The sequence below is a fragment of the Olea europaea genome, chromosome 8, assembly GCF_002742605.1.
Source record: "Olea europaea var. sylvestris chromosome 8, O_europaea_v1, whole genome shotgun sequence".
Taxonomy (NCBI): domain Eukaryota; kingdom Viridiplantae; phylum Streptophyta; class Magnoliopsida; order Lamiales; family Oleaceae; genus Olea; species Olea europaea.
In genome coordinates this window covers 15,237,582-15,250,195 of record NC_036244.1, presented here as the reverse complement: position 1 = coordinate 15,250,195, position 12,614 = coordinate 15,237,582, and the positions used below count along the sequence as shown (strand labels likewise).

Here is a 12,614-nt window from a genome sequence, read left to right as displayed (position 1 = left end):
TTAATATTTACTCTATTTTAAATAACAGTTAATGATATTTACCCATAATCCCCTAGTTTTTTACGAAACCTAGGAAAGATAATTAGATATTCAAGTTTCGAGGAAACTACTAGGAGTCACACTAACATCTGCTTTTGAAATGACTAAAGTCCTTCAACTTTCCATGATTGACTTGCTTTCTTTAACCACATCTCCATTGCGCTATCAATTTGTCAATTCTATTCTTCTAGCATTGTTATTCGATTCATAGTTCCTTAAATTTTTAGAACTACAGTTTCTACTTTGTTTTTTCTTCTTATTTCTAGTGGTGCTTGCTATCGGGCAATTTTTCGGGTCAAAAAGGAGGAGATCTTGGTGGTAGAAGGTGACGATCACTGTTAGATCAAGATCAAAGCGTGGCGATGGTGGTGGTTGTGGTAGTACGATGATGATGTTCGTGCAATGATTTGGTTAGTTGTTGAATGCAGTGATTGTATGAGATAGTGATGATGGTAGATGTTGATGTCAATGCAATGGTTTGGTCAGTTATCGAATGCAGTGGTTGTATGAGATGGTGATCGTTGTTGACGAGTGGTCATGTTCGTGAATGTAACATGGTCGAGTGACTGGTAACACATATTATCCATGTTCAATTTTGGTAACATAATATGTTACTGTGTTACCCATGTTCTATTTTAACCGTTTGGCCTCTATTAATTTTTATTCCATTACATTTCATTTTTCTCTCTCTCTTACTTTCAACCACAAAATTTTTCATAAAATAATATTACGTGTAAATCGAAATTTTTTCTTTCTTTTTTAACCACTCATTTAAAAAAAAAAAAAACTATTCCACCCATTTTCATTTCCATAGAAAATGGGGGCCAAACGATGGTTAATTACATTAGGTAGCGAATGATGAATAATTTATGGTGGTGAAAGTGGTATTTGAGTTGGTATGCTGATTGAGTGATTGGCAATTACCTTAACATGAGCTCAAGACATTAAAAAAAAAAAAGTTGCACATAACATTCTTACATTTCACTATTATTGTAGAAAACGACATTACCTTTCACTTTTTGGCGCAAAAGGTCATTTTCATCAATTTTCTAAATTATAAGCTGTGAAATGAAGAATATACACTTCTATTTAAATAAAACAAAAAAAAAGGAAAAAAAGAAGAAGAACCAATTGCAAGTATAGTCCCAATTTTTATAAAAAGTCCAAACTAGTCCAAATAAATTATTAAAAGGGTAATTAGCATACATAATGTCCTTACCTTTCACTATTAAAAAGGTCTCTACCTTTCAATTATTATTATTATTTTACTACGCTCAGTTACACCTTTAATCAGGCGAATCATCATTTTCTATCCATTTTCATCAAAATTTTCAATAAAAGCTGTGAAATGACGAATATATATTTTTATTTAAATAAAAAAGAAATTATTTTTTTGATGTCTAATTTTTTATAATATATTTGGAACTTTTTTTTACTTTTCAGTTTTTTTTACTTTTTAATTTTTTTAATAATTTATTTGGGACTAATTTGCACTTTTTAAAAAAATCAGGATTGTGGTTGCAATTATTTCTTTATTTTATTTTTTTATTTAAAGGATGGTATATTTGTCATTTCCCAATTTTTTTTTTTAATTGAGAAATTGGATGAAAATTGATAGAAATGATGGTTTGTGCAATCAAATGTATAATTAAGGGTGAAAATGTCAAAAAATGAAAGGTATAGACGTTTTCAGAATAATAATGAAATGTAGGGGCATTGTGTGCTAATTACCTTTTTACTAATTTATTTGGGACTCGTTTGCATTTAAAAAATAAAAAATAAATTGGGACCATGATTGCAATTAGTTATTTCTTTTTTCTTTTTGTTTTATTTAAATATTTTATATTTTTCGTTTCACAACTTTTAATTGATAAACTTTTTGCGTAATGAAAGTTGAAAATAAGGATGAAAATATCAAAAAATGAAAGGCAATGATGTTATGTGCTAATTACCCCAAAAAATTAAATTAATAACCTACTTTTTCGTCCTTTTTCACTTAAAAAGAACCTAATCAAACCTTGAAGTTAACAAATAAACTGTAATCCTTCCTCTCCATGCGAGTAAATCAAAATTAAATAAAGAAATTTCCAGCTTATATAAAGACAGTTTCCAAGGGAAAAAAAATATTAAGAAAAAAGCGTTATATCAATAAATCAAGATTCATGATGATCTTGGACTTGGACCAAAGAACAAATGATCTTCGTCAAGACTTTCTAATTTCTAGGATGCTTCATAGTGGTCAAAATGCTTTTTCACCAAGATAAGCTTTCTAGGATGTTTCATAATGGTCAAAATGCTCTTTCACCAAGTTAAGCATAATGGTCAAAATGCTTTTTCACCAAGTTAAGCTTAATCCCCAAGAAATCAATGCTTATATAAGTCATAACGCGTGTTAAATTCCTCAGTATACATTTAGCATTTTCATTTTGTTAATCCAAAAGGATTAATCCCATTTTAAATGTGCTAAGGTTGCAGCTTACTAGAGCTTGTTAAGATGAGTAAACACAAGGGAAATAATTGGTACTCTAAAATCTTGAAATCTTTGGCTTCGTTCTTGTGCAAATCCAGTAAAGGCGAAAATGTAAAAGGTTCGAAAGCTAAAGGCCCAGAGGAAGCCATGGTTTCTGCAGCAAAGCATTTCTCTAGTGCACATAAAGTGCGGTTAGATTGATATATATATATATATAGAGAGAGAGAGAGAGAGATTTGAATGATTTCTCATGTCCCATTTGACATGGCTTTTGAAAAGCCACAATGAACTTTTGTAATCCGTTTGGTTCATTTTAGCTTCTCAAAAGTCATGCCAAACGACCCTATAATTTTTTTCAACAGTCTTCTACAGAAAGCAAAAACAAAAGTCGTGTCAAAAGAGCTCTCAATAAAGCTAGAGAAAGTTGTATTTAGCAAAATACTAAGATTTGTCTATGGGTGTAAAGTAGTTTTATAGGTCGGCACGGCCCATAAGCCCATCCAATGCTGGGTCGCACCATGCCTCCGTCTTTGGGCTTTGGCCATAGCGTGGCATAGATGGGTGTGTTGGGCCATGCCAAACAAACTCCACTTCTCTTACAATCTCAAGGAAAAATATGGAGCATATTGATTCATAGTTCTCAGCAAATACATGTTACACAAATTTTGTGACATTTCTACTGTTTCACATAATACTGTGATATGAGATAATTTTATGCTAAATTTTTTAAAGAAAAGGATATATCTTCAAGGCTTTCCCCTGTCACCTAAAAAGAAGCTAATCTACAGTAACATGCAGCTAACCAATGAATTCCGATCAGCCTGCACTAACATGAGAGAAGATTTGTTCAGCCAATTCAAACCTTTCGCGTAGTTCTCTACTCCTCTTTGATTGTCTTTTTCTCGATGTTACACTTGCACAAATAGAATAGATAACCAGTTCTTTGATCCGATCAACAAATCTTACTTCTGAGAAATAAAGTAAATGAAAATTGTTCGACAACCAGGTATTGGACCTGCCACCTGAAAAAACATTGACATAGTCATTCAATATTAAAAGATTGTGCTATGAACTTGAACATTACATGATATAGTTGCAGAAAGTTAATTGAGAAATCGGAATCGACACATGAAAAAAAAAATAATAAGAATAAAAAATAAAAAACAAAACAATACTAAAACACTAGGTCATGCTTAGTTGGCAAAATTTGAAAAATAAAAAGCATTCTTAACTTACAGTTTGGATTCAAAAAACCTTACCGTTAGTCTATGCACGAAGCATTCAGATGGAAGATTCAACACGCATCACGTAATTTGGTAAAAAACTATTGAAGTTCCTTTCTGCCAGTTTCTTCTCTATTTTCATTATTTTTGCATAATTTTCATCAGAAAAGCATACTCGTAAGCTGTCTCCAAACATTGAGCAAAACGGCCGCCTTCACGAAAATGTCCCCCACTCATATTGGTCTGCAGGATGACTGAAGAAGAACAACTTGAACATGCAGTGTCTCGTATCTTGGCCACCCATTTGGCGGCTTCCCAAACACCCACTCTGAGGACGAGAAAAGATTAATACTATACATACTTACATGTGTAATATACCAGCAGTGCAATATAATACATCGTACCACACATGCAATAAAATCAAGAAACAGGCTTTCCAATGTAAATAAGTTTGCTATGCATATTAGAATTACCGGGAGTCATTAAATGAGGCTGACACAAGCATTGAAGGACAGCACTCGCCTTGAGGAATATTATCATAAGGAGAATACTTAAGAATATACTCGAAGTAGGACTGTATGTGAGGATTCCCGAATTCTTCATAGTCCAAAGTAGTGAGAGGTAAGCAAGGATCCAGAAGTGTGTTGATTATATCGAGAAATGGAACCTAACAGAGATAATGAACAAGTCATTTTCAAAACAATTTTCGTTTGAAATTTAAGAACAGAGAGAGAGAGAGAGAGAGAGAGAGAGAGGTAGTATTGAATAAATAAGCATTTGGCTTCCCCTACTGCTCAATTTTCTAATTATAATTAGTATCTCTGCTTACCTTCAAAATAGCAGCACGAAACAATCCAGGATGCATATTGATGGATGCCCCCACAAGAAGGCATCCTGCACTAATGCCCACAGCACCAAGCTTACCTTTATGGACCAAACCCTGATCGATCAGATACTTACCACATGAAACAAAATCATATATCGAGTTTAACTTGTTGAATCCACAGCCAGATTTATGCCAAGACGGATCCGAACCACCACCACCCCTGGCCCCACAAAATGTGCCATGTCAACCATTACAAAAATACCATAAATAATATGAAGTTCCTCCTCCAAAAGCAATCAATATAATTTACAGACTCAGTAGTAAAGATTACTAAACGCTACCGTAAGTAGAGGGTAATAAAGGAGCAAATTACACAGCATGTAGTAAACATTCCCAAAAAAGACATTATGTGTGTACCTTTTACTTCTTGTTTTTAATTCCGTATTGCATAGTCGAGCAATACATTAGTGTCTCCACTTGCAATAATAAAAGCCTTGTATACCTACTTTTGCATCGAGTACATAACTAAACTTACCATAGAACCCCTAAAATTAACTTATAAAAAAGGCATATGATATAGCTTAAATCCCCTTTACCTGAATATTTGATTGCAGCTTATTCCACAGACAGCACTTTCTAGAAATATATAAATAGTTCTAAACATGGTATCCTATTCATTTTTTATGATCGTGCGTTTGTGACTCCCTGTAGGATAGGGAAACACTACACATAAATAGAGCATATTTTCATTTTTAAACACTTTGAATGATGCAGCCATATAGAAGTACATAAATGATTAAATTGATAACATGTTCCCCATATTTTACTGCTTTTGAATCATTTGAAAAAATAAAAACTAGAAGATATGGACTTCACTGTACCTCACATCTGCAAATGCCAACAGCCAACCTCGATCAAGCAAGCTCAGACGATCTGGACACCAACTTTTTTCCAGAACTTCACCATATGCACCATATCCATGCAGAAGCCCAGGAGACTGCCCTTTCTGATATGCACTCCGAGAGAACAAGATAGTTAGGGGGATTCTGACACCATCATGGGAAAAATATTCCTTTTCTTCACATGAATATTTTTCAGACAAGTCTCTCCATCCACGAATTTTATTATCCTGAGCATCTCCATCATTCCCATTTGAAGAGTCTACAGACTTATCACTGCCATGGTTATAATTTAGTGAAGAGTACTCAGTGCTACGAGTTGAAATATTGGTAACCTCTTCTTGCTGAACAATGGAGAATACCTTCCTCGACATGTCATAGTCAACGATTAAATCAGGCATCTGCATTTTTGAAATGGGAACTAATCGGATTCTTCAGCCTAATTTGGCATTTTCAACAGCGATTTTGAATAGAATTTTCCCAATTCGGGCAAGTGTTAATGCTATATTTATATATCATATGTAAAACCTCATCAGGCTTCTTAGTAATTCATAACATAAATAGCATCTGTAATTTCTTAGAGACATCCAAATTCATTATGAATTATGAAAGGCCAATGCTGTATAAGATACATACGATTGAACAAATACTGGAAATGCCTTGCATATAATTTTCATTCCTTAATCAAACAATTTTGTCCTTTCAAAAATGGTTCGTAGCTTCTTCTACAATTCCTATATCAATAAGATTTGACAAGCTATCAATGAGCAGACCAATAAGGGGACAACATCGAAAACTTTCTTATCTGATAACAGATTTGAAGCATTTGACTGCTAGCAAATTCACTGAACCTAAATCATTGAGGGATCATGTTAGCAGCCCATCCCACAAGGAGAGGATGATGTGGGCCTCCTTTTCTCTGCAATTTTTTGTGTCTTATATAAATAAATAAATAAAAACTTCTGGGCCGGCGTCATATTTTTATGGACAGGATCTGGCCTGGCCTGCTTTACATCTCCAATTGAGTTCATAAAGCAGCATTAAATAATAAATATGATACATAGGCAAAATGAAGAGGTGCTTAAATTTCAGTGAGCAACTAGAAAATGAAGCCCAATAGCTAGCAACTCTTTTTTAGCATAAATTAGCTACCAACTGCCATTGATAAAATAACATGCTTAAGGGATCAAATCTCAAGACTGAAATGAAATGAAACTATACCACGGGTGAAGAAAGTATAACACGGTACACTGAATTCATGAATTCATGACTTGAACCTGGAGCAATTGTACACATTTTCGAGGGCAAAGGGAAGAACCATGGACTGAGATCATTGATCTCCAATAGTTTCTGCAACAAAACTCAAGTTTATATTGGAATAGGTCAGTGATTATGATGATTATAATTCAACTGCAATAATAATAGCCAAAATGGTAATCGTGATAGATAGTTAAAGTGATTTCCAATATTTATGGTGGTAATGATGATAATGATGGTATCAGTAGCAGTAATCTCCATATATAGAAATTTCTGCAAGCTATATTACAGAAAATAACTATTAATATTACAGAAAATAACTATTAATACATCATGGACTTGAATCAGGCACAAGATTTTAACCTAAACCACACCACCTACAAGAAGGCTAACACAACCTAAATGCATGACCAATTTTAAACCTACTAAATATAAAATTTTGAAATAAAATACATATAACAGAAACTGAAACATGACATTAAGGATAGATAATGTCATATTGACAAAATGATTCAAGCAGCTCATCTCTCTTCCGTGCACTCAGTTACCCCTGCATGGATGGATTGCAAAAAAATTGACCTAGGTGCATCATTGTGTCATTAAATTAAAATCATTATACATACTACTTTATCTTCTATCTTGTTCAAATTGAAACCCATAATGTCATTGTATGCTTTATGATATGTGCTGAGCATGAGGTCACACGTAACATCACATTAAATATGTTTCCTTGTAGATGGGATGAAGTAAATAACTGTATTTAAGAGAGATGCATATATTGGAATCAAAGAAAAGTCAATACCTTGCAATTGGTATCAATAGGCAGGTCAATGGAACATATCGAAGGGGAACCATCTTTGTTAAGAAAAAGCACTAAATGCCCATTAAAAATGTCCATATCTTCCACATATATATCATCACCAGGCATGATTATGTTCTAACAAAAAAGTAACGGTGGTTAGTAGCAATGATCTGAAGAAAAATATAGAGATTATAAAAGAAAAAAAAAATGCTTAGATAAACTATTCATATTTACAATCAACTTTAGATGTAAAATCTTAACATGTCATCAAGCCTCTTGACTGGGTAATCTCCTATGCTACCAGAGAAAAACCGAAACAGAGAACATTGAAGTAAACTGTTTAGATTGCATGCAGGATTATTTACAAAGCATTCAAATAGTCTGATCTATAAGAAAGACTTAAAGGAGGTGCGTAAGCATTACACCGCAATTTATTCCCTTTCCCTGTTGATAAGCCAGCCTCAAGAATCCCAATGTTTCCAACAGAGATATAGTGTCGAGAATATGCTCTAATGGACTACCTTACAATTTTCTACTATCTTACTCAATGGTTTTAGCTTGGAAGCATAATTTCCAACAAACTCCTATATAGACTGCAGTAATATTTTTTAACTACTTCCACATTAGACCATAAAAACTCTGATGTAAACTTCAATGAAACAAAATCAAATAGATTAGCAAAGGAAGGAAGTAACAATTGGTTGAACAAAAATTAATAACAGGGAGTCCAAAGATTAATCTTTCCATTTTATTCAAATACGTCAAATCCCGTAAATGGTACATACTCATCAGAAAAATTCTCTCTGTAGTGTATGAAAACTTGGTCAGGTCATTCCATAACATGTTATACTTACTGATAGCAAATTTTTAGAACTTTTTGCATCAAAATCTACTCTTGCTTTGTTGATTGAGAGGGGAATTCAATTAAATATTAACCATAAAAGAGATTAACCCTGACCTGAAGGTTAATGGATTATTTTTAAGAATTGTACTTTCAAACATAAAATAACTTAGACTAACAACATAGTGCATTTCTAATAAATTTTAATCCTCAGTTTACCATGTCAAAGCCCCAAACTTGTATTCTATATTGTTAATTTGTTTTCCAAAAAACGAAAAAGAAAAATAAAAAAATCAACGATCATCAATCAAAATTCCTTACAGAGAAACCTTCAAAGTGTGGCAGTAACTAAGCCTTCCATACTTTAAACACTAAGCATTTCAAGATAAAGAAATCTACTCCTTGTAATTACATTTAAAGAGAGAGATCAAATAGGTATTGCTCCAAGTAGGTGTACAGGGTCATAGATAATATCAAAACATATAAACAATACTTTCTTGATTCTAAATACACATTCAAGCACAAAATTACCTGAAAATTAGCTGACTGAACATCTTCAACTCGACATCTGGCTAAGTAATAACCATTACCAGAAAACTTCTTATCGTCCCTCATAGGAGCATTTGTAAGGATGTAAAAAAAGCCATAGTGATGTTCCAGGAAATATTGCACTCCAGAGAAACGTCTACAAAATCTTTGTAACCCGGTTTCTGGATCCATTGAATTTATAAAGTAAACCTGTAATGTGGCCACAACAGGTGTTAAACTAACTAGCGCCAGATACTTTCACGTTAATACCATAAAGGATGAAAATTGAAGTGGGTATGTTCCTTCCTCAGATGAAGTCCTTGAGTTAGAATTCACAGTTATGAACTTTCCATCCTTTGTGCTTGTGATATCTACACAGAAGTTGGAATCATTTTCCGTAAATATTGTGACATCATCCACGGAAATAGATCCCAGTTTGGTGCACATAACCCTGAAATTTTATACAGGGTAAATATATATTCTAGATTCCAAATGAAACACTTATGTGACTAGTAGAGAAATTGCCTGTACGGTCGTTGGTTTTTGTTGCTCAATGTATAGAATAAAGTATGGCTGTCTTGGGCCCATGCCAAACTGACAACCCCCTCAACTCCAGAATTAGGGAGGATAAGATCACTTTGTAAGTCCTTAATTTGAAGAAGAAATTGTTCGTCTCCAGTAGTATCAAGTGTATATGCAAGATAATTGTGATCTGGTGATATTCGGCATATACCCACATGAACATATCCTACAATGCAAACAGCTGAATCATTTTATTTTAAAAGGCCTATAATACAGAAATAATTTAAGCCCTCTCCCCTTCTATCTTGGTAAAGCAAATATCGATCTTAAGGAAGGGAATGAACAAGGGACATGCCCTAAGCTAAACGTTAATTTCCTTCTCCATCTATCCTTTTCTAAATCATTAAAAGAGCTTCTGGAATTATGTGGTCCATTGTATATCTACATGGCAATGTGTTAAGAAGGATCACATCACTATCTGAAAATTCTAAGACATAATCATCAAGAATTCCATTAAGGATCACGCTAAGTAATATTCACCAAGAAATTCAAACAGATAAATTAACTCAAGCTCTCACTCTACTTGTGTGTTATTATACCTATCATCATAATTAGCAATCTCAAGAATAATAAAAATGGGAATATTTTTTAATGGTTTTAGAGTACCAGTATTTAGAAATGGGTATAAAAACCAATATGATCAATTTGGATAGACATCTAAGAACATTTGACCACCTCCCTAAAAAAGAAGTAAACAATGTTGTGTTCAGTTCTATCATATGCAAGAAAATTCAAGATCCCTAGCCATGAAACAGAAAAATGCAACACAGAATATTTGCAATTATGAACCACTTCCAGCATACAAGTAATAATTTAACTAAATATGATGAAAAATGAGGTAATACATGCACCTGAAAAATTAATCTTTCTGCAGAAAGGATTAGCATATATAGTATGCACAAAGTTAAGATAGAAGAAATCTGACAAGTAGGAAGTGAGTAGTAAAATGAGAACTTGCCATATTGTTCTGCAATGTCATTCCAGTCAAGTAAAATTTGCTCCCTTCCAATTTCTTCTCTGAAAGAATTGACTATGGTGTTCACCCAACCTTTCCTTCCAGTAGATAATTTCCTACATAAAACAGGATATTCCTTCCCTTCTGGAATGTACTGGTAGTACAACCTATCAAATCCCATTACGTATAGATAACAATCAAAATGCAATAAAATGTTTTGTGTAGCTGCAATATGTAAACCTAAACTAAGTGATATGAGATATATGAATATTGCACATATGCTTTACCACCATTTAAGATCAAGAAGGAACATATAGGCTGACAACATGAAACACTACTGAAATTATGAATAATTGCTTTGAGAAAATCATATCCGATACAATGAAAAAGACGTATTGGCATGTCATTTAGTCATGCTGCAATAATAGGCCGAGCACTAACTATTCAAAATGCTTTACGAAGGTGGAAATAAATTAATTCCAATAACACAAGAATCCATGTGTCAATACATTTTTGAACTAAACAAATTTGAATTGAACACCATCGAGGGGAGACAGCCACTACAGAAAATCACTACAGCAATACATGTGTATACATTTAGATATGGCCCCTTTCTATTTCCAATTAACCTCCAATTACGATCACCTGCCCATCATTTTCCAGTAATCCCATTAACAAATGGGCAATGACTGGATAGGAAGCAACTGGAGAGAATTCTTGCATTGGACAGACATGCAAACAGGCAAATAGACATTTATGGATAGACATACATAAATAGTCAATAAGCAGAAACAGATTCTTGTTCAGAATATATGGATTTCTTCTAAATGATACCAAATTAGTACAACCCTTGATAAAAAAAGACACAGTTCACCAGTAAATTTCTACAATTTCATCAAGTTTGTAGCATATAAACCTGCTTGTTGACACACCCTCAAAACACAGGCGCAAACAATTAAAGTTCAGGGTAAGCTACGCGAAATACATATGCAACACTTATACTTAATTTAGTAGTAAAATTGCCCTGCTCACAATCATACTTTTAGAAAAGCATGGCATGCACAAATAGACACTAAAATTTCACTAACATAAACCATGTGCTAGTATTAAATTCACACATTTATAAATAATTGTATGAAAAGATAACTAAAGAAAAACTTCCTTCTTTCAGTATTTATAGCATTTTGGATATTCCGTTCATATTCATGATTCTTCATTAGAATATTAGTATCACCACACACTATGTAATTAGAGTATAGAAATCAAATTTTACATATCTAACACACATACATTCTATGATGTATACACATATTACTATAAAGATGAGAAAGCATGGCATTTGAATAAATTCACTAACCAGGGTCCCCAGCGTTCAGGTGGGGTGGAAATCTTGGAGGGCATTCTGGAAACCATTTCAGCATAAAGGGTACTCTGCAACCCTTGAGTATCTTGCATGAAGGCCTCAGCATAAGAGATTTCTTGTTGGAGATAGCTAATGAAATCTGGGTCATTTGTGTTGGACATCCAATGATAGGGGTCCTGCCACGTTATCCCGTGAGCTGTGGCCGTGAAAGGAACTTTTTTGGCGGCGGGTGGAGTCTGAATTGGTGGTGGAAAGTAATGGTATTTGTTTTTGCAGAAGGAAGAGAAAAAAACAACAGGGGATAACTGTTGGGGGAGTACAAGGGTCCTTCTTGAAAAGCGGAGGAGGGCTCCGAACGCCGCCATGGAGGAGGCGGAGTGCGGTGGTGTAAATGGTGGCGATCGATTTTAATAGCTGTGGAACTGCGGCATGATTGGGGGGTACTTTTTAAAATAGCTTGGTCAAACAACCAAATTTTCGTTTTGACCATTTTTTTTTTGTATTCACCACATTGGCCTATTGCCATTAAAAAGACAATTCTACCCTTATTCATGTTTAATAATTACAAAAGTATATCAATTGTTTAAAAGACAATAATACCTTTCGTTGGTCAAAGGCCAGTTTGAAAAATTGGCCGGGTCAACCGGCCAACAGCCACTAATTCCTCCATGATTGTGTAAGGCAAGGATATTTTGCTGGAGGTCTCACGACTTATAAGTTTCTTTCATATTAGTTACTCAATTTTGATTTGTTATAATTTAGTCACTCAACTTTTACTTTCTATTATAATTAAACAATTCTGCCGACTTAACTATGATGAGTTAATTAA

At 33.8% G+C, this 12,614-nt stretch overlaps 1 protein-coding gene across 4 annotated transcripts; it reads right to left on the bottom strand.

Annotated features, from left to right (window-relative positions):
• Window positions 1–3,116: 3,116 nt before the first annotated feature.
• Window positions 3,117–12,229, bottom strand: LOC111398932 (protease 2). Of its 4 annotated transcripts, none has more exons than XM_023026099.1 (12): window positions 11,780–12,228; window positions 10,426–10,589; window positions 9,411–9,633; window positions 9,156–9,336; window positions 8,889–9,095; window positions 7,517–7,651; window positions 6,679–6,807; window positions 5,440–5,858; window positions 4,562–4,778; window positions 4,206–4,399; window positions 3,769–4,060; window positions 3,117–3,531 (listed from the first exon to the last, which is right to left on the bottom strand). In XM_023026099.1, exons 1-11 carry the CDS (start codon window positions 12,148–12,150, stop codon window positions 3,874–3,876), a joined length of 2,427 nt encoding a protein of 808 aa, XP_022881867.1. In that variant the 5' UTR covers window positions 12,151–12,228; the 3' UTR covers window positions 3,117–3,531; window positions 3,769–3,873. The 4 variants fall into 4 exon arrangements, with proteins under 4 accessions (XP_022881867.1, XP_022881865.1, XP_022881863.1 ...); XM_023026097.1 differs by having other exon boundaries at window positions 9,192–9,336; window positions 9,417–9,633; XM_023026095.1 differs by having other exon boundaries at window positions 9,192–9,336; window positions 11,780–12,227.
• Between the last annotated feature and the right edge of the window lie 385 nt (window positions 12,230–12,614).